The 23,430-nt window shown below is 37.6% G+C and overlaps 1 protein-coding gene across 1 annotated transcript in view; it reads left to right on the forward strand.

The window, feature by feature from the left end:
• RASGRF2 (Ras protein specific guanine nucleotide releasing factor 2) overlaps positions 1-23,430 on the forward strand; it is a 217,034-nt gene that overhangs the window by 98,962 nt on the left and 94,642 nt on the right. Inside the window, exons 11-14 of the mRNA XM_045565878.1 lie at positions 5,190-5,350; positions 6,293-6,359; positions 6,913-7,049; positions 19,947-20,029. Coding sequence (XP_045421834.1) covers positions 5,190-5,350; positions 6,293-6,359; positions 6,913-7,049; positions 19,947-20,029 — 448 coding nt within the window. The remainder of the gene's footprint in view (positions 1-5,189; positions 5,351-6,292; positions 6,360-6,912; positions 7,050-19,946; positions 20,030-23,430) is intronic.

A 23,430-nucleotide genomic window follows, 5' to 3' on the forward strand; every position in this document is an offset into this window, starting at 1 on the left:
CACATTTATCATTGTGAACTTGGTGAGGAGTGGGATGTTTCATTTATAATGTGCCAATGTCATTTGAAGATATGTGCATTGCTGTTGCCTACCGTCATGTGCTGCTTAAAATCTTTTTTTAACCTCATCAGACAAGACGTTATTTGTACTGTGCACATTAATTTTTGTACAGAATGTTTAAAAAGTTTAATGCATGCCATTCTATTTTTCATTATTTATCTACAAGGAGAAAAACCACACATATGTTAAAGTTTGAAAGTATATTTTAAGAAATGATTCCTTTTCTCATTTTTGCCTTTAGATGTTATTTTTTCTTTAAGTAATGGTGGCATATAGTACTAACAACATCAGGCCTTTGTAATTCCTCCTGTGTGCCTCTGCACAGACTGTGTCCCCACGGTGGCTTCCCGCCTGCCTGCCTCTGTGCCTGTTCCTGTGCTGTCCCCAGCCTGGGGGCTGGCAATGCCCCCATCCATCTCTTTGTGCCTATTGAAGGTTGGCTTGTCCTACCAGGCTTACATCACATACCTCTAAGGAGCTTTTTAAAATTTCCTCCTCCTTCTCCCCTCCCCTCCCATTGGAATGGAATTACCTTCCTCTCTGTTTCCAAGGCACTTTGCTCCTGGTGCATGTATTTCGTCCTCTTGTGTAGAGGCCCTTGTTTGCATGCCTATCTCTCCCTGTAGTTGTAAACTCTGAAGGGCAGCATTTATGAATTCTCTCTGCCATGCCCTGTCTAGTACAATGCTTTCCATTATAGATACCTAGAAAATGGGCGTTGAATTCAATTGAATTATTTGTTGAATTGCAATTATGCTTGTAAGGTGTCTTATTTTATATTTTTCTTGTATTTGGATTTCACTGAAAATATCTGCTGGTAGTCTTTATGGTATGTGAGAATGGAACAAAGTCTATATAACTAGCATACGATTTCTGGAAGGACTTTTGATGGGAAAGTATTATTACCGATAAACATTTAGTATATTGCTGAAAACAGACTGTTTTGGTCTGAGTTTGAAAAAATATCCATTATGAAAAAATGTTGGAAAGTCAAATATATTGAATACACCATATTTTTTTCATTGCAATTGGAGAAAAACAACCATGAACACTTCTCCCTTGGGTTCATGTCCCTATGTTGTCTGTTCCTTGTTATATGCCAGGTGTCTAAGGCACTTCTGTCAGCTGTTGATATTTCTGATATTGTTGTTTTGATGTTGATACATTGATTTGCCTTTCAGCAGTATTTCTCTGCATGTTTGGTTTTGTTAGTCCGTTCAGGAATTATTCAATAAAGATGGTTTCTAAAAATCAGACCTTAATCTGAAAGTAGAAAGTAATCGAGTTGCAGACAATTTGGAAAGTCTGCATTGCTTTGCTTTGGTTGCGCCTATCATAACTTTTACTTAGTACCCTTAACAGGCTTTCAGACCTACTGAGGTGTGTCTTTTAAAATTATTATTCTTTAACATTTTGAGGAATTCTATTTTCTATGAGATGGGCTACAATTTATTTCTAATGGTGTGCTAGCATTTGTGTTAATTACTTTTAGGGATGGTATGAGGTCTATTTCTGTGTGTGTGTGCATGGTGGTCTCAACCTTATATGAATTTTTATTCTAAGAACTAGAAAAACATAAGTTATCTGGATCAACTGAAAGGTCCCTTCAGAATAAAGGCAATGGCCATTTTTGAATGTTAATTGATGGGGATTCAGTGATTGAAATAACAGAGCTTTTACTCTAAATGGATTGGGTGGGGAAGTTGTGGCCTTAAGGCTGCAAGGTTCCACACTCCTCTCTGAGGGGCAGTATGTAAAGGACTGCATCACAGCAGTGGTCTGATATTGTCATTTATTTTCTAAAATCTATTAAAAGTTTGTTGAGTAAATGTGTTAAGTGTCTGAGGCAATAAAAGGAAGACAGTATAGCTGTTTCACTGGAGGTCAAATTCTGTCTCCCCCACTTCTTTGCTCTATGATATTGGGCATTTACTTAACGTCTCTCTCCTCAATTTCCTTTCCTTAAATTGGAGTTAATAGTAGTACCTGTCTTTTAGGATTGTTGTGAAGATTAAGTGAACTAATGTTCACAGAACCACCTGGACTAGTGCCTGCAAGATTATGACATAAACCTTAAAAGACAAGATCCAAATTTTGGAATGAGTTTCTATTTTCAATAACATGAAATATATGTGAATATTTATTAGAAGATAAAGTCACTCTAGGTTGACATTTTGTACAAAATCCACTGTGCGTTGTCAACAGTGTCTTTGTGGAAATGGAATCAGGAGAATTCAGTACAAGTGACTGAATGCAGAGCGAAATGCTTTGAGAATGAGACATGGCCCTCTCTGGTGCGTTAATCATTACCAGGCTCTAAATCGTGTGCTTTCAGTGTACCAGTGCTCTTTGAAATTGTAACATGGGGTCTAGAGATAGTTACACCTTCTCCAATTCCTAACCCAATTAACGTGGAAATCGTTCTTCATTCTTTTTTTTTACTACTGAGTGGAATTAACAGTAAGGGCATTGGCCAGTGTCCAGTGCCATTCCAGGGCAATTTAGCGATTAAAATAACAGAAATTTTGTTGTAAGTTGACCCCAATTATTAGATAGACTGATGAGCAGGCTGCAAAGGATCGTGCCATAGCAATGGTCTGGTACTGAGGAATTACTGATTTAATACTAATTATTTCACTATTTTGTATTAACTACATAGAAATCTTTTCTTCATATCTCATGGCTATGTTGAAACATCACGTCAAACATAAGATGAACTGTAAAAAAAGATCCACGTGAAATGCTTTTTCCAAATATAATTATTTTACAAACCAAACAATAATGTTGACATTTCTCACTTTTAATTTAGATGTATACATTTCTGTATGGACCTAATGTCCATATTCTCCTACTTGGATATGAGATAAACAGTTATAGATTAAGCATATTAGTGTGTGGTTGCCAAGGAAACATTTATTTTTTTTTTACCTTAAAGCTGAAATCCACAGTAATTGCTAATATAGGAGCTAATAGTGTATTGTGTAATTTCTTTTTAAAATTTTATTTATTTTTTGTATTCTGTAATTTCTGACTTAGAAAATCACTAAATTGCTAGAAGCACTTACCAATGAACGCTTTATTATCAAGTTTTCACAGCCTTGCTTGTAGCCTTTCTGAAAATGACCCCCAAACCCATCTGTCCACCAAGACATTTGTCCAGGTCCCTGGATCAATTTACTCCGCCCTTGCTATCTGCCTGATGCATCATGGCCAGCCATGGCGACGCTAGAACTTACGGTCTTTTCCTATCCATGCCCTTTCCAGGGTTCAGTTTTATATTGCCGAATCCACTGCCATCCCCTGGCTGTGCCGCTCACTTGGGTGTGACCTTAGGAGAGCTACTTAGCCTCAGGCTTCAGTCTCCCTATCTGTGAAATGGGGGGTATTGAACCAGATGCTCTGAGAGGCCTCTGCCAGCTTGGATTGCATCTCCGTAAGTTCCTTGAGCACAGCCTTTTGCTGCTATTGCTGCTCATCTACTGCCCTAACCTCGCTGCTTCCTGCTGTCCCCACACCCCCTGCTACTCTTCAGATGCAGTCCCTTGCCCTGGGCTGTCTGCTAGTCTCCTCCCACCCACCCCGCCTCCTTCATTCACTCTCTTCTTGCTGTTCGTTCCCTGGAGGGGAGCCTTCTCCTGGCCCCTTGTTCCCCCTGATCCCACGCCCTCACCTGGGACTGTTCCTTGCTATTCTTCAGGCCTGGAACAACCGCCTTCTCTATGTCTGTCAAGCAGCCCACGGAAACACCCACCTAACAAACGGTGTGAGATCGGGCATGGGGACTTGGGTCCTTTACCACCCTGCACACCTTTGCACCTCTCTTAAAAAGGAGATGCAATTTGGAACATTCATATGTTAATGTGAACATTTTGTGACTCACAGAAATAGTTTAACTCTCTTCTGTGTGTATGCTCTTTGTATAAAGAACTTTAGTGTTTTGTTTCCACTTACAGAAGTAATCTGTGCTCATTCTAACAATCAGGAAACCCAGAAAATGTATGAAAAGGAAAATAAGGTTGCCTGCAATCTCCTCTCTTAGTGATGACCACTGTTAATGTTTAAGGGTCGAATTGCATTTAATGGTTCTTATGAGGCTGATTTGAGCCTGTGTAAGGCTTCATTTGAAGTAGGTGGTGGATTAAACAAATATAAAAAATGTGATACCCTAAAAGCCCGGACTTTACCACTATGCAATACATCCATGTAACAAAATTGCACTTGTACCCCTTACATTTATACAAATAATAATAATAAAAGAAATATTGGCTCTAGACCTTTCAGAAGTTAGAACCAAGATATTTGCATTAATCTTTCTTAGTGCTTTTTGGCTTGATATTTAACTTACATTGGAATTTTCTTTTGGGGGAGGGGTGGTCATTATTAGGGTAAAATCTAGAAATAATCAAAGGTAATCTCAGTATTATATTCTGTGCATAGCTTCTCACATTGAGTGGAAGATAGTTTTGCTCATAGGGGTGCTCTGAGTATAGATTTTGTGCCATTTATTTTCCATTTAGATTCCACAAAGAATTTTTGTCTTATATACCTTAAATGAAACTTGAAATAGCTGCCCTTTAAAAATAGTTCTTAACTAAATTTCATTGAATTAAATATTAATAATATATGTATTTTTATAATACACGTATATTGTACATTCTATTTTTTAAATACAAAGTAAACTATGTTAATGTGATATTTATCTACCTTCTGTGCTTCAGGAAGAATAAATTCTATTTGCTTTATATTATGTTATTGTATTACTATGTAATATGTACACTATTGTTAAGTAAATAAATTGACTGGGATCAAATCACATCACTAAGGACAGAAGGCAGAAGTAATCCATTCTTTGAATTCAATTTAGCCTTCTTTCGAACTTATTTTCCAGCTTACAGATGAAGAATCAATTCTAAAGTGTTTCACAAAAATATCAGGAACAGTTCGGTCCTTAAAATACAATGCGTTGTTTCTTCTGCTCAGAGTGTAGGAGATTTACTTGTTCTGAGGGTGCATCAAATAAATAAATCTTTGGTATCTTGGGAAATGGGCCCTAGATTTTATTGCCACAGCAGGGTCCTCACTTGATAGAATTTTAATTGCTGTGTATTCTTCATTTTTGTAATCACCAGGTTCTCTTATTCAAGTACCTTCCGTTGAGAGGGGGAAACTTAGTAAAGTTCGCCTGGGTTCGTTGTCTTTGAAAAAGGAAGGAGAGAGACAGTGCTTCTTATTTACAAAACACTTTTTAATTTGTACAAGAAGTTCAGGAGGAAAACTGCATCTGCTCAAGGTACTGGTTTTCCATGACTGTTCCATTTATGTTCCAAGCACTTAGGAGGTATTGAGGTTAATTCAACTGTGACTTTCCTGGTTTTATTATAAAACAGATTGTTCTGATTCCATAAGGAGTGAGGTAGTGTACAGTTACCAGCAATTACTTTATTACCGCTTGTATTCAAAGTAATAAAAATTTATTTTAAGTGTGCATTGCCATAAAGAAGTACAATTAAATTCATAACCTGGACAAAATTATAACTAGTTGATGACTACTGAGCTGCAAAAATTTTCAAATCACTACAGAGTGCCGATGCAATATTTACTAAATGCTATTTATTTTATCTTGCTCTGTACCAGGAGCCAGCAAACTGTGGCCCATGGCTTACTGCCTGTTTTTGTTAATAAAGTTTTATTGTAACACAGCCGTGCTCATTTGTTTACGTATTATCTGTGGCTGCTGTTATGCTAAAATGGCAGGTTTGAGTAGTTATGATAGAGATCACATGGCTTGTAAAGCCTAAAATATTAACTGTATGACCCATTACAGAAAAAGTTTGACTATCTATACCTTCTGTTGCTTAAAAATAGTGGACACTGTGATGATGGTTTTCTACTGCTTAAACTACTTCCTGGTTGGTGAGTCCAGCCCTTTGCTGAGCTGCATTGCTTTCTGAAGCTGCTATGGTGCCATCTGGTCTCCCATCTACTGACTTGCTACATTTTATAAACATTGGGAGTGAGAGTGGGGTGGGGGAGAAGAATTTAATTGAAGTTAAATGAATCCAATTTCTTTTACACATCTAAGTTTAATTTTGGACCCTATGAAAAATTTTTTATGCATAGCAGAATTAGTATGCTTACTTCTGTGGCAAATTGAGTATAAGGTTTACAAATTAGAGCTTCCCAATCTACACAAGACCTTCAGCCTCTTAATGAAAAATCGCTTTTTTTCCAGACAGGTGGGGTTCTCTCTCTCATAGAATGTACATTGATTGAGGAGCCCGATGCAAGCGATGATGACTGTAAGTCACATTCTATGACTTAGAATTATATTAGAATTAAAAAAAAATAAAGTTCTATCTTTTTATGCTTTTAGTGTTAAGAAGAGCTGCTTAAGGAAGCAAGAAAGTTGCTGGGAATAAACTCCCTAAAGTCATTTACATATAAAAAATTCTGCTGAGTACCATTTAGCCCATGAGCTTTGTTAAACTATCTTTGGGAATTCACATTTTACAGACTTTTTCTCATGATAGTGACTATTCAGTGGCACATAGAGAAGAAAGAAGAGTAGAATTAGAGTGTTGGAATTCTATAGATTATGGGATTAAAAAAAAAAACAAAACTAGAAAATGAGAAGGAAACCAGTATCCCAGTCTCAAGTGACCTACTGACCTCAGCTTCTTCATCTGCTTATGAACTTAATAAAGTCTTTCCTGTGCCCGAGAAGTACGATACTGCTGGAAGGAGATTCTGGACTTGCATGCACATTTATCATATTACTAGAACTACGGGAAAGCAGCTATCCCTCATGTTTTTGTATTCACATCTAATTGTTTGGTTTACATTGTGTCTAAGCCAAAGGTTCTGGGCAAGTGTTTGGGCACCTGGATTTTAAAATAGTGGTGGAGCCTCCCGACGCTGCTTCCTTCACCGTGGTCTTATTGGCACCTTCGCGCCAAGAGAAGGCTGCCTGGATGAGCGACATCAGTCAGGTAAGCAAGTGCCTTCTGCCAATTTTTTGTTTAATTTTACAACATAAATGTTTAGAGGGGATTTTTCAAGTTCTTTTATTTTTATTAAAAAAAATTACACCCAAGTTGTTGAACCTGCCATCGCTCTGTATCTCGATAGGCTGTTTTTGCTTTTTTGTTGCTTGTTTGTTTGTTTTTCTTTTTGAGACTAAAATTTACTTGAAATGTAGTAGTTGCGTTTTAGCTCCTGGGCATTTTGCACAAGCTGCAAATGTAATCACTTGTGTTGAGTGGTGTAGAAATTGCCCTGTTAGCAATAAATTCTCCAATGACTCCATGTTTTGTTTGTTTGTTTCTGAAGTAGGAAAGTGGTGAGAGATACAAAAACAGCTAACAAGAGCTATAGTGAGAAATCAAGAATTAAAGAATCAAAAGAGACACTGTCTGTACTATGAAATCTGAAAATGAGCTCCTGTATTTCCTACAGGAAAAATTAGGGAACAGAATTGCTTATCTTTCCATGCTCAGCAATGCCCAGTTAGGGAATTGGTGCATTTGTTCAGGCAATAATATGATTTAGAAATATGTCAAACTAGTCATGATTGGACTAGGACATTCCTAAATTCAAGTGCCGTGTGAATTTTGGATCCATTTGTTAATATATCGGAAAAGTGATGCTGTGTAAGGAAATATTAAAAGAAGACTTGAAAATTATTTTCAAAGTTGTTAAGGAAGATTGAGGCAAATGGAAAAGGCATATATCATAGATTTCATTGCCTTCTTTTTTCTGAAGAGCTCATAGTAATTTATATGTAAGACTTAGGTGGAAACATGAACTCTATCATTTTTCTTTAGTTATTTAAAATTTTTTAAACAACTGAGAACCAAAGAGAAATAGAGAATGAATGGCAATAATAATTATTTTTATTTGTCAAGTTTTAAAGACTTGATTTCATTTGGCCCTCGCAATAATATTCTGAAGGTAAACAGAGAGAAATATTATTAGTCCCTTTTCACAGGTGACAAGCCTGAGATTTGGAAAGCTAAGCATTTGTCAAGTTACCCAACTGCATTGAATCAGGACTCAAACCTAATCCAGGTCTTTTTTTTTTTTAGTACTCTAAACATCCTCTATCAGAGTGCCTTATGCTGAATTTTTACTTATATACCATTAGGATTGCTTTGATGGTGAATAAATAGCTAGAGGAGAAGCCACTTCATTTCTAGCTGACAAAGAAATGAAAATATGGGACCTTCCATATTTGCATAATTGCCTCCTTGGGGTGATTTATTAATACTTTCATTAGCTCTGTGTTATATCAATTAATACTGTAGTGCGTCTCTTTCTATTTGTAATGCACTTCTTAATCTAACAAAACTCTGGATCATTCATTGATTCTACGAACATTTATTGAGGACTCATCATGTGCTGCCAGGTATCGTGCAGGTACCACGAATACAGCAATGGTTCCTGCTTTCAGGAAGACAGGCTGGCTTGTAGGGAGGCAAAGGAAGTAAACTTAATGCAACAAAATTTTATGAGCGTTGTGAGCCAAGTTAAGTGGGAAGAATGGGGAGAATAGGAGTAGGCAAAGGTGTTTTTCCAGCTGCTCTACCTTCTACCTTGTGATATAACTGGGGGTCCTAAGATATGGAGATAATAAAAGTTTAAGAGACCTCCTTAGGGTATCTGCTGAGGCATTGTTGAGAGAGAAAGACTTGGAATGTGTGAATCATTCTGTGCCTGGTCTTTTAAAGAAAGGTACCCAGCGCTTTGCCTGCCACAGACATCCAAGTTGAGTCTTTCTCAGCTTAGACTACACCTTGTGGAGGAAGTATTCAATTTTCTCCTTATTTCCCATATTAGCTATGGCTAATACGTGGCTTAGCAAAAAATTGTACTAGATTGTATCTGCAGGTGAAGGAAGCCAACAGAAAGTTATTTCTTTTTCAGTGATGATGATGTCACATGAAATTACTATGTTCGATAATAGAACCTTAACATTGTGTGGCATTGACACTTGTGGTTTCATTCATTCAACAGATACATTTATGCAGTGATAGCTATGCTAGGTACTATTCTAGGGATGTATGGCATATCATGAACAAAAGAGACAACAGCAACAAAAAATTCCTTGACCTTGACCTTTTGTAGCTTACATCCTAGTGTGGGGAAGACCAAAAATAAATGATAAAGGTAATAATAAATAAGTACATACTGTTTTATGGTAGGAGGTGATAGGTCAGGGCAAGAAGGAGTGGGCTACTGGAGGTAGATGTGAGTTGGTAGAGTTTTGAAATGGTGGTCACCTCACTCTGAAGGAGACGTTCAGACAAAGCCTGTAGTCAGTGATAGAGAAACCTTGTGGATATGTGATGGAGGAAAAGTCCTTCCAAGCAGAAGGAAGAGCGATGGCAAAGACTGTAAAGCAGGATGCCGCATATTTCAAGGAATACTGCGAAAGCCAGTTTGGTGGGAGTGGAGCGTGCGAGAGGGAGAATAGAAAAAGAGGAAGGCAAAGAGGTAAGAGGGGCCAGATCAGGGACGCCTTTCTAAGCCATTGAAAGGGCTTTGGCTTGCACTGTGAATCATATGAAAGTTATTAAAGGATTTGAGCAAAGGAATGCCACCATCCGACTTAGGTTTGACAAGGATCACTTTGGCTGCAGGGGTGATGATAGACTGAGGGCAGAGGGCAAGAGTGGATGCAGGGAGGTGAGTGAGCAGCTGCCGCAGTAACCCAGGCAAGAGATGTTAAAGGCAGGAGTGGAGTTGGACATAAGGGTTCTGAGTCTAGATTTATTTTGAAGGTAGAGCCTGCAGGGTTTTGTTATGGATTCCATCTAGGATGCAAGAGAAAAAAAAGAGTCAAGGATGACACCAGAGTTTTTGGCCTGAGCAACTGGCAGAATGGAGTTGTCATTAACTGAGATGGAGGAGTCTGCTGGGGAAGGAGATTTGCGTTTGAAAATCAGAAGTTTACTTCTGGATATGTTGAGTCTGAGAAGTCTGTTAGACATTAGAGTGGAATTGTCAAATAAGCAATGGGATATGGAAGTCCAGCATTTAGGGAGAGGTCTGTGTGGGAGACACTACATTATTTGGGCAGCATTTAAGGCTGTGAGACTGTTGAGATCCCCAAGGGGATAAGTGTAGATAGAAATGAGAAGACAGTCATGTGTGGATGGAGAGAGGGGTCAGGGAGAATAGGGAAGAGGACCAAAGAACCACCAGTGCAGCAGGGGGACTAGCCAAGATAGCGTCCTAGAAGTCAAGAGAAGAAAAATGTCAAGGGAAAGGAGTGGTCATGTGTCAACTGTAGCCCAAGGCTGAGCCAGGTAGTGAGCATTCCAGGTGTGAATGGTGGGTGGTAGGGACAGCGTGCTCTGCTCTTGACTGAGCCTAGCCTGCTGCCCAGAAGCCTACATTGCAACTGCCTTCATTCTGTGCTTAAAGCATTTTCATTTTATGGGAGAAATTACATATACATTCATGGAATTTGTCTGTCTCTCAAGTATATCTCTGAATGTATTCATTGTTAATAAGATGAGTTTACTGAATGCTTGAAAATGTACTGTTTAATATTTTATTGTATATAGGTTATGGACACAAAATCAAACTAGAAATATTCCCAACACCCAACATACTAAAATGTTTATCAGAGTATTTCAACAGATAACCTGAGAATTACATGAGAATTTTTTTAAAATGCAGATTCCTGAAGCCACATTCCAGAGGCCACTCTAAACTTCCTAGATTTAACAAGCTCCATAGATCAGTCTTGCACAATTAAGTTAAAGAATCTCTGTTCTGGAGAATGAACTCTTTCTATCTCTAAAGTCTCCGCAATCCTGCCATACAGAAATGATTTGACAGTTTGTCTCTCAGTATATGTGTATATATATATATATGTACGCATACACACACACATATCATTTTTGCTTTTTACCTCATTTACTTCTTTCTGTATTCTTACAAACTTTTCATATTGGTTCCTTCTAATAACCATATGTAGCTGTTAGAAGCTACATATAAAATATACATATATTCTAGCACATTAATTTATCACTTTTATAGCTTTTTCTGAATAATTGAGCATTGAGTATGTGGGCTAATTCCAAGTTTTAGGATTAATATATCATGTGGTGCTAAACATCGTTATGCAGGAGTTTTTTCCACTTTTAAGGTCCCTTATTGGTATATATTCCCCAAAGAGTATAAGGCAGGTCCAGATGGCCTGATCACTTTCCTGACTTCAGGATTCCTCGTTTGACAGACTGCCACAATTCCTTCAAGAAATACATAACTCATCATTTCACTATATCATCAACAAGGTGTCTACATACCTTTCTTCTAAGTCTTGCCGATGTTGAGATTTGTCACAGCTATCACATTTTCCCATTTAATGGAAAAGTGGTTTTGCCTTCTAGTGGTTTTAATTTATATTTCTGTAATTATCAATGAAATTAACATTTTCCACTATTTCTATTTCTTGTCTCTTTATACCAGATGAACATTAATTCATTGGTTCTATCCTTATAGGCTAGAGAAAGGGACATTTTATTTCAATTTAAATAATGAATATGTACTCCATTATTTTGCCTTTTTAATTTTTGTCACTGTTTTTCTAAATCTAATTTTTCTGTGGCTTGATTTGAAGCCACCTTGCTAAGCTACTACACTGTGTTACACTAATCACACATGACTCTTATTTAAAATAATAAAGTGATTCCTATGCATTGATACAATCCCAGTTTCACATAGGAACTCTGCAGAAAATTTAAGACTTTTAACTTTGCCAGGTCTTTCTCTCTGAAGCTGTAATTTTTAAAAAAGAACAATTGCTTGAACGATTAATCACACTTTTAGTTACACCAGTAAGGCCATAATTAACTGTTGGCGCCTCCAACAAAATGTGCAAGTGGCTAATGGTCTCAACCAATAATTCTTCTCCTTTTTCATCTATTTATAGGGAAAGATTTGAGGCTGAAGATTTGACCATTCATTTCAATAAAGTGCACTCATTTGTGCTTGTCTTACTGTCATACATAATGGTTTATTAAACAGATTCACTATAATTATGGGTATTAACTAACATGCAGAATTAAAATTCACCTCTGAACTTTTTGGTTTGGGCAGATGTGCCAAACACAGACCTATGTAGACAGATTTGCTGCACACTGGACATGCTAAAAAAGCACTAAGAATAGCTTCTCTGGAATCAATAGGAAATTTTCTACTCTAATGTAAAGAGGTAAATTAAAAGAAAAATCAAATCTAACTTTTCTTCCCACTACTACTTCCCACTACTTAGAAGTATTGAGAAGGTAAAAAATATGGTGACACAGTAGACCACTGATCTATGAACAAATACTGCCTTAAGCAAGACCTTTAAAAACCCATGCTGAAGAAGTCATTCTCAACATTGTCCAGGGACCAGCTACATCAAAATCACCTGGGGCTTTTGTGAACATACATATTCCCAGACTCCACCCCAGTCATTACAAACTGAATTAGACTATCCATGATCTAGGAGTCTGCTTTCATTATCCTGTTAATTACAAAGTCTGCTGTAATTCACATAAATTGAATATGGCGTAAAGATACCTGACACCCTGCTTATTTTAATATATTTCTTTGTAAGTGAGTGGACTCTATTCATTTCCCCAGGGCTCCATGACTTCTTCTCAACAACCAAGGTGAATGCTTGTGTAATCATAAGTATACACCACAACTTCCACTATAAGTATATTCATACACAACTTGTACATGCGAGTGTGTCTATATGATATACACAGAACTCTTTCATCAGTGCAGCATTACTCAGGGGCTCAGATGGAAGTGAGATAAAAGCAGAATTTCTAATTGAAATAGAGTTGGTGGACACAGAGCCCCCAGGAGCTCTGCTTATTCACACCCAAGTTGTCCCTGAAGCCTGGCTGGGGATGAAGAGCCCATTTTGAAAACCACTTCTCAACATAATGGTATCATAATATCAATGTATCTATCTCTCCATCCATCCTATGGATGGATTAAAGATCGTGTACCAGTTATCCAAGACCTTTTTTTTATAGCTATAAAATATGACTTTTCATTACATGGTCTTTTGAGCTATGGTTCAGATTGCATGTATATTTTGTTCTCCTGAAACTTGAGTGTAAGTGCAAATTTCTTATTATTTCTAATAATTTTAATGGCCCACACAGTGAATCATAAAGATTTATGAGTGAGACCTGACACTGGATAATGAAATGTGCTAAAATGGTCACATAAATCTCTTCTTTTGGATATAAAACATTTATCCCAAGTTCCAATTCTGGCAATGGGGAGGACTGAGATGACTTAGGTCCCCTCTAGCTACAAAACAAGAAATTTTTAAAATGAAGAATCAGTAAAAAAAATAATACATAGGTGATATTTAAAGATAGAAAGGGAAATCTCTGGTTGCCAGAAACAACAAGGGAATTTAAAGCCAGAGCAGAAAGCTTGTAAACTGAAGACTTAGAGACTTGGGAATGATTTCAGATTACGTGTTGGTCCCAAGCCCTAGGAGTATTAACATATTAAGGAGGGAAGCAGTAGCCTCGGGCCCATTAAAGTAATTGAGATCCCTATTTAGAGCTTGGACACAGGAAGTCTGTTCCCTCTGTGAAATAAGAACTTAAGAAACCCTACCCATTGCCCCAGGGAAAGAAATAAGGAAGTTTTCCTTTGCCTTGGGTTCTAATTTTTTAAAAATCTCCTTTGAAAAAAATGAATGTGTCTCTGGTCTACAGATTTGAAATTCAGATTTATAATATCCACATAGTGTGAAAATTCCAAGCTGAAAAATTATTATAAAAGTAACTTTCAGTTGTTGAAATCCCAAACATGCTTGTAGATGCAAACACAAAGCCACTTCATTAGCAACATTTCTACAATCCAGGGTTCATGATCTGTGCTCAAATAAAAAATTACAAATTTTATGAGTACATTATCTATCATGAGCAAGACTCAGCAGACGGGGGAACCATAGAATTAGCACTGCAATAACTTCAGATAATAGGGGTGACAACTTGGAAAAGACAGTAAAATAAGAATGTTTAAAATATGGCAAAACTATGAAAGAAAGAGAGAGAGAGGGAAGAAGGGAGGGAGGGAGGGAGAGAGAGAAGGAAAGAAGAAAGAAAAAAAGAGAGAGAAAGAAAGAAAGAAATAGAAAAGAAAGAAAGATCAGAGGTAAAGAATAGATCACCGTGTAAAAAGGAGCAGGTGGATATCAAAGAACCAAATAGAAAATCTAAAACAGGAAACTATAGACATCAAACTTACAAATTCCCTGGAAATTCATTAAAGACAGTGGATCAACCACAGCTCATGAGAAGATTAAGAACCAGGTAATATATCTATGAGGAAATTACCTAGGATATAGCAAAGGCAGATAAAGAGATGGCAAATATGAAAAAGAGATTCAGACAGAGAGAGTAGAGTTAGGAGGTCCAACATACATTGAATGGAAATTCCAGTAAAAAGATTTGAGAGAATAGAAAAGATGGTCTTTAAAGAGAAAATGAGTAGAAATTTTCAAAATGGATGAAAGATACGAGTGCTCATACTGAAGAAGCATACTGAATTCTAAGCTGCATCTACTCAATGAAAACCTCATCTAGGCACATTGAGGTGAAACTGTGGAAGATAAAACACAAAACGAAAAATCTCAAAAGGTAGAAAGACAGATTACCTATGAAAAATTAAAAGATAGAAAGGTAAAAACTTTTTTACAAGGAGAAATATGTAGGAACAGTCACTGTATCTTTGTAATAGAAGAAAAATGGAGACCTCTTAAATGCACCAAGTAAGAGATTGCCTAGATAAAGTGTACTATGTATGTGTATACCTTAGGATAGATACCAGTTAAAATGAATGAATGAACATTACACATAGACATGAACAAATCTTAAAATCAACAGTGGGTGAAAAAAATCACAAACATTTGTGTAAATTTTTAAAATGCAAATAATGTATTAATATATTATAATGGGCAGATACATACAAATATAGTAAAATAAGAAAAAAGGAATGAAGGAAGGACAAGTGGATACTCATCAGCGTCAGGACAGTGGTTACTTCTGGGGTGGAAGGAGCCTACTGCAATGGAAGGGGGCTTTATCTATGTGTGCAGTGTTTTTTATCCTTATAAGAAAAAGGATGATCTATAGCAAATATGGCAGAGCATTAATATTAGTTAGGTCTAGGTGGCTGGTATATGGATGCCTCATTCTTTTCTGTATGTTTGAAGTATTTCATAATAAAAAATAAAAACACTGAAGTGAAAAATACAAGTCTATATTTACCCTCTTTCTGCCTATATCTCTTGAATTCCAAATTATGAATCCCTATATTCATGAAGGGAGAGAGGTGAGAAAAAAATTGAAAAGCTTTGCCATTCTATTTGTTAGATGAATAATGATTTCTTTAAAAAATAAATGGCTTAATAATATTAAAATTCTTAACCCTTCATTTTTTAATCTTTTTTGTGATAGTTTTTTTGGCATGTTATTTTCTCATTCCAATTCTTTTTATATAATTACATGTTTTTTAAAAAATTAAATATCATTTTTGCCAAAGATATACTCTAATGTGTATTCATATTAGGGAAAAAACAGATTTATTTTCTATTTTCTCTCTCAAATTTCATGCAGTATTCTGCCTACACTGTTTATATGTAACACTAGCCAATCAAAAATATCTCAGTGTGTCTCTTCTGTGTTTCTCTGCAAAGCCTTCTCAGGTCCTGGGTCACTATACCCTGGACTGGCACAGTAGATGAGGGATGACAGAGGGGAAAGCACTTGTTGCTTATGTTGGGGACAGGAGAGAAAGCTTATATCCCAGTCCTTGGCACTTGTATCACACATTATGGCTCCTGTTGGGGACTATGGAAGCTGATTGTCCTCCCTGGCACCACTTTCCACCCTACAGAGTGCCCCAGGCAAGTGAACTGGGAAGACTGGTCTTGAGACCCTCTTCCTCTTGGTTCCTCTTTCAAAAAGCCAGAGTTTTTTCCTTTTAGTCTCCAAGGGGAGGGGAATGAGCAAAGTCAGCCCACAGAGAATTACATCTTAAGATGCCCTGATTGTGGGTATCCCATTACTTTGACAGGACAGCTCTGCTTTTACCTGCTCTGACTCTTGGCACACGTGGTGTGAAATGCGCTTTGAACCCATCTATAATGGTGCATTTGCTGGGTTTCCAGACTTAGTACCAACCTAATTCCTGTATTCTCCAGGGGTTTGGACTAAGAATCCCTCAGAAACAGGAGTTAAATTTCTGCTCTCCCACCTGTTGTCCAGGATGAGGCATCTATAACTCCAGTCTGTGTCTCTAGCCACCTCCAATGCCCACCCCCACCTTGTCTGGGCTCCACTGGACAGAGTGGTTGTCTCTTTGGAGCTGTGTGGGAGCTCTGGGCCGAGTGTAGGCGGTCTCACCAGGTCATTACCTCACCTCTGTTCTTGACTGTACAGTCATCCTAAGGCTGTGGTCTGTATAACTAAGCCATTTGCTTAGAATATTAAAGGAAATTGAAGGAACAGTGTTCATTTTCCCCAGGTCTCACCAAACACCATCTGTACCCTCCCACTTCCTGTGTTGGTTACCCAAGTGGATTCCTCATTGTGCTTCAGAAACATGGAAAGTGAAAAGAAGCCTAAGGAATGGCTGGAAAGACCACTGGAGTGAAGGCTCATGTACCCTCACCCTCCTCTCCCCCTGTGTGCAATCCTTCGCCCCCTACAGTCCTTTTCCTCATCACCCCACCCCTGCCCCCCACATAGTGTGGTGAGAACAGGGATAAGGTTAATCCATTGTCCCCCTGAGATTAGGAAAGTGCACTTGCCTTACTCATCTTCAAATCTCCTCCACATGTCCTTACCCTGCTTCCCACTCCTCACCTCCCAGCGCTCAGCCCAGTGTCTTCACGTAGTAAGTACGTCATCAATGCAGCTGTAAGACAACCGTTGAGGAAAATCCCCAGTGCCATACAACCGATGCGTCTTCTTGATGCTCTTGAGAATAGACTGATTTCGAAAGATAGACTGATTTGGGCTAGACTCTGGGTCATTCAGAAGACATTTAGCCATGCTTTATTAGTTTTAAATATATTTGCATCTGAAAATTTAAAAATTGCCTTCTAGCAATGGTCATCTTTTATTTTTACCTTGTCTTTTTCTCTTGGTTTTGATCAGTAACTTATCCATTTTTATCATTTTTTTTCTTCAAAATAGATATCCACATCCTTTGCTCTTCATTCTCACAGTCTGCCTCAGGGGAGATACGAATCATTTCATTTATTGACTCAGAATATTGTTCTGATGATCTGCTGTCCCCAAGCCCCCAGGCCGCGGACTGGTGCGGGTCAGATTAGCGGAGGCATCTGAGCCTCACCGGAGCACGAACCTCGCTGCTAACTGCACATGCGAGGGATCCAGGTTGCGCTCCCCATGAGAATCCAACACCTAATGATCTGAGGTGGAGCCCAGGTGGCCAGGGCCCCCCAACCCCCGTCCGTGGAAAAACTGTCTTCCGCTAAACTGATCCCTAGTATCAAAAAGGTTGGGGACTGCTGCTGCTGATCCCTTGGGTCTCCATTTATTCCTCCCTCTTTTCCAATGAACAGCACCATGGAGCCAGTTTAGATCTCAACATAGATGAACTGCTTAAAAACCCTCAGTGGCTTTCCATCTGCCTATAGGATAAAATCCAAACTCAAGACTCCCTTCTCTGTAACCTGACCCCAGCTGACTTCTTCAGTCCTCTCAGTCACTTTCTTCTGCCTTAGAGCCACAAGCACCAGCCAGTCCCGTCTCTTCTTTCTTCCGTGTGTTCCCACTTTGAAATGGGGCCCTTGATACACATTTTCACCTGGCCCTGACTGAGAGCTCTCCCGTGGAGGTGGTGTGGCTTTTCTTCAGGCCCAAGAGGGTACCCCACCTGCTGGCAGCTTGACTCACTAGTGCAAACACTGACTACATGACAGGGCACACAGGGTACTGCGGTTTCAGGGTTTGGGGGAGAACACCCATTACCAACTTCCTGCTGCTCGACACTTACACGAAGTAGGGCAAGAGAAGCAGCATTTATTGAGCCTGAAGGAGAGCTGCCTGTGCCCTTTTCTGGAAAGCGTGAAACTCGTGCAGGGAACCAGACCAGCAGAGAGAGGCTGGACCTCCAGATCACATTTTTGCGGGGCCACCACTGGGTTGTTTGTTTGGAATTGTACTTTCAACCAATGTTGAGGGAGTTTATACAAAACAGTTTGGTAAAACTTGTAGGTACTTTAAAGATATTGTTGAGGACATTGTTCACTACATTATTCAATATTTTTGAGATAATTTTTGTCTCTGGTCTCAGACTAGGGTTAATTGAATTTCTACTAAACTGTGAATTTTGTAACTAACCATGCCCCTCTTTGAGTCAGCTGCTCCATAGCCTGGCTAATTTTGAGGCCCACTTAAAGCTTCATCACATGTTTTCCATTCTTTATCGAAATCCTCTCTGATTTTCTTACTTATTTTGACTTTTGTCTTCTTGTGTGTTTTTGTACTCTACGTTGTGTGAACAAGATGGAGTATAAATTCACAGATAAGCACATCTAACCAAATTTATAGTTAGATAACCATAATTATTTATATAAAAACCATAACACCAAATTATTTCCAGATGCTGTAGTTTAAGGAAATATATTGAAGAGGAACTTTAAAATAATCCACTTTCTCCCCATAAGTTAGTATCCTTTATACCTGTTAGTTGAAATAATGGCATAAGATGTGAGGATAACAAAATTTTAAGGAAAAACAAGTATGAAAATGGCTGGTCTACTAAGTAGACTGAATAGTCAGGATTCCAATGATGTAAAGTTTCTTATATGCATATTTGCTCTTTTATTAGAACTTCAAGTTTGAGGTAGATCCTGAGTTCAGGACCTGTGTGAGATCACATTGCAGTCAGCTTCTGTGTACCATTCAGTTGCAATCACAAACCACTATATAGCATCCCAGTGACCAGAAGCAATTTTTTGTTTTTAAAAATTGTTTTATTTTTTACAATTTTGCTATTTTATTCTCAGGGAATATGTATAATTCAAAATAAATTCTTCTCTAACCCAAAGTAGTTGCAGAGGAAAATTTCAAATGGATAAGGCATAGATTAAAACATGGAGGCAGGGAAAATTAGCAGAAGTTTCTGAGCTCTCCTCTTAGAAAAGAGAAAAAGATGATACAGGGCTTTAACCGTGCCGGAATCAGGTGAAATTATACACAGCTCCCTCACCAAACCAACATGGTGTCAATGAAAACTGTTACAGATACTAGTAAAATGTGGGAATTTATTGGCAGAAAACACCTGAGAAGCAGGCACAGTGCTTTCTAGTGAGACAGAAGATGAATTCCGTCCAAGGAAGCCACTGTTTCTAATATAACTATTCCATACCACCCCCTGGTCGCAGGAAATGGATATAGCAGGGGCAATTGCGGTCAGAAGGCCTAAATCTCTCAAGTAGTGTTGGCACAGCCAGAGAATTATGTTCAAGTGACATTGTGGTGAGAATTCTTGAGAAACCCATTCCAGGAAAATATAGCCGTTGCGTCTGTCTTTGGTATTTGTCAGGCATTTGGTTGGTGCACAGTTTTGGTATCTAGATATTGAATCTGTTCATCAATGTATAGTATTCACCTGCTGCTTTGTGCATCCGTGCGTGTGTGTGTGTGTGTGTGTGTGTGTGTGTGTGTGTGTGTGTGTGTGAGAGAGAGAGAGAGAGAGAGAGAGAGAGAGAGAAATACAGAGAAATGAAATTCTTTTGGGCTATAAACAATTCTGGGAATGAATGATCTGCCTAGGTTTTCGTGTGGGTTGTAATTGCCTGTTTTTTAATTTTACAGTGTGTGGACAATATACGATGTAATGGTTTAATGACTATAGTGTTTGAAGAGAATTCCAAAGTTACTGTGCCACATATGATTAAGTAAGTGCAATAATCCTTTCCTTTACATTTTCCTCAAGCTCAAATTGACAGAGAATATAAAACCTTGAATAAAATGTTGCTTTAATAGGATTCTGCTTCTTATTGAGAATATGTTTCTTGACAGGCAATAATTCATGTTATGCCATCGTAAATATAATAAGACAACTATCATAGTAGTTTTTCAGATTCACAGTTTACTTTATTGACTAATAGTGTAGAACAATTTCATACTGTTACATATGCCTTCATTCAGGACAAAATCCCATCAAGATGTTCAGGTTCAATATAAAAAATTAAAATAGTGACAGCCAGATGTGTCAAGGTCAAAGCATGGACCAAGGTGTAGCACACTCATTTGGCATCTTCCCAGAGTAAAATATATTTTTAAAAGCAGTTCTATCTTTAAAAAAAAGTTACTTAAAACTAAGAAATGTTAGTCTTTCATGCCTTTTTATGTGGCTATTTTGAAGTCCGAACTATTTATGCTGAGGGAATAAATAACGTTAACTTTAGAAGGATGACTTTCTCATTCTGATAGATATTAACTTTAGTTAGCATCATCCCAGTGGAACAAGTTTTAAGACTTATCAATTATTGTATCAGGTGAAGGCGGAGTACATAATACTAGTGCCGTCATTGCTACAGAAAAATATAAACTATAAAAGAATGATATTTTATATTACTAGTCAAATTTTAAAATATTTTGGGTAGGACCTTTTTAAATTCTAGGGCAAAGATTCCTTTTGCATTCAATTTTCTAGGTTTTCTATTTAGCATAATTTTTAAAACCAGATTAGGTAAAAAAAATTATGATGCTAAGATTAAGAATAAATATGTAATATTAAGTCAAAAATACAAATTATGACAATTTTTGAATTCCCATCATTGAGCTAAAGTTTTCTTACTAATTTTCTACTATAGGATTCTTATTTTAATGTTTCAGAAAATGATATATATGATTTTCATTCTTTTTGAAAGTACTTTTTTGGAGGTTAGACAGCCATGAACGGCCAACTGCTTTAGAATTAGAATGTGTAAATCAGACAGTACAGCCAAATTATAAACCCCTAGACCCTAGGGCAGCTGTACACCCACTACATATATATTTTGTTGACTTTAAAAATTAATACTAATGAAAACTTTGGTTTTGTGCCTGACCAATTATTGCTGGCACCTGAATGTATCTTCTGTCCCCCGCCCCCCACCATGGCAGTTTTACCAGGGTCCACTTGCATGACCACTTACATGCAGACCAAGACTTTTCTGCCTTTGGGTGCACAGAGGAAACACTTAAATGAGTTGGAATTGCTCACCTGCTGGAACAGAAACCTGTGTCTTGGGCTGTAAGGATTTTTTATTAAAGCCAACATATCTATAATACATTACATGTATTCCCAAGGCAGAGTGAAGTTTCATATATTTATTCCTTCTATTTTTCCCAGCCTTGTTGAGCCTGGTTGTCCTTAATCAGAGGAAAGAGTGTGATTTTACAATCTCTGTTCCTTGTCATGACCCTATTCTACCGTAAATCTTGTATTCCTGCCTCCCTGTGCAGCTGTCTCCTTGGCTACATACCATGAAAAAAAATCCCAACATTTTTCAGAGTTAAAAGAAAAAAATTATCCTATCGTAACTGTGTCTTGTTACTGACATAACATCACTTTTTAAGCACTCATTTCCTTTTAAAACTTACCGATTATAATAGGTGATTTGGGTTTCATCGCTCAAGATTGCTTTTGAAGTGTTTACCAAAAAGCAGTTGCTATTATCATGGGAGACTTAGTTAAGACATTGAATCTTTCTTGAGATTCCCTTAGGAAATAAAGTGAGATCCTGTTCAGTGTAGTAAACGAAAACTAAATAATTTCATAATATCTAATTTCTTTACTTAAAATGAAAATGTAATCATGATTTTGAAAGACAGTGGTACAGTCAGTTTTATTTTCATTTATTGCTGCCTGTAACATATTTTTTCTCCTAGTTTTTTAAATAACTATAGTAAAAAGATGCAAAACTCCAAAGTACAATTTGAATTCAAAATCATGACACTTAATAGTTGAAAATATTTCTTTAAATGGTATGTAGGCTAAGGCTTTCTTTTTTTGAATACTATTTGACCTCAACTTTCTTAGAAAATAGAGACTTTTGGGTAGAAAAAGTGATTCTCCCATTCAGCCATTTTCTGGACAGACTGATGGATTTATAAAAGTTTCTCCGATCTTTTTACAAAAGAAAATTAAGAACCAGAAAAATAAAGTTGGTTGAGGTTCATGTAATAAGTAGAAGAAAAAGCCACACCACTTTCACGGATCTCCAAAGATGCACTTGGGTGTTTTGAGATCAGTAATGTGACTAAAGCTATCAAGCCGCCCTTAGTCAGTTCTCAGCAGGGGTAAGCTCATTTAAAATGCTCTTTCAGGACTGCAGATGAAGTACTTCTGCCTGCACCAAACATAGTTTGGGCTGGGAAGTTTCCAAGAGCAAGCTAAGACAGCTATTGATTCCTTTTTATCCAAAAAGAAAATAAATATATAATTTAAAATCCCTAGAAGCTCTGAAAGAGCTAATTAAGGGCACTCACAATAAGCCAGCTGATTCTTAGCAAGCAATTGGCTCCCTGAAAGTCACCAACCCTGTAGCATATCCTTTAATCAAATGATAAAATCCAGGGCTTCATTGATCGTCTGTTCTGAGATGCTGCGGTGAAGGGGAAAGAAGGATCTCGAAGGGGAGGAGAAGGCTACTGGCAAAGGCAGTGCACTTGGAGAGGCTGCCAGTGCAACGGCCTCAGGGTGAGCACTCAGGAGCAGCCTGATGGGAGATTTTACAGAATGATAAAAGAGGTGCATTGCAGGGTAGCAGTGGTGGGCCCTGTTTAGGGGAATATATTTCACCTATTATGTTTTTAATACTGCAGAATATTGAAAACGTAATGAAAACATAGCATGTCACATAATTTACGGATTTAACAGTATTCAGAAAATGTATAGCCTTAAAACACATTCATAAGCCAGAAAGAATAAAATAAATGAATTAGGCGTTCAATTCAAGAAGTTAGAAAAAGAATGAGAAACTAAACTGTAGGAAAATACAGGAAGAAAATAAGATGAGAACAAACATTAATCAAATATAGAAAAACAGTATAATTGTTAAATCAAACAACCCGTTCTAGGGGGTAAAATACCTCATCATATAATATATCAGTCAGTTGAATCAAGAAAAAGGGGGAAAGCACAAATGTACAAAATTAGAAGTGAGAAAAAGAAATAACGATGGATATGGCAGTGTTATCTGTGCCTTTCCTCCCCTGTTGGGGGGAGTGTCACCCACTACTTTTTATGCACACTTTTGATATTCTGCATTTTAAGGGCATAAGCAATGCTTACCTCCAACCCAAAAAG

The sequence above is a fragment of the Lemur catta genome, chromosome 12, assembly GCF_020740605.2.
Source record: "Lemur catta isolate mLemCat1 chromosome 12, mLemCat1.pri, whole genome shotgun sequence".
Lineage (NCBI taxonomy): Eukaryota > Metazoa > Chordata > Mammalia > Primates > Lemuridae > Lemur > Lemur catta.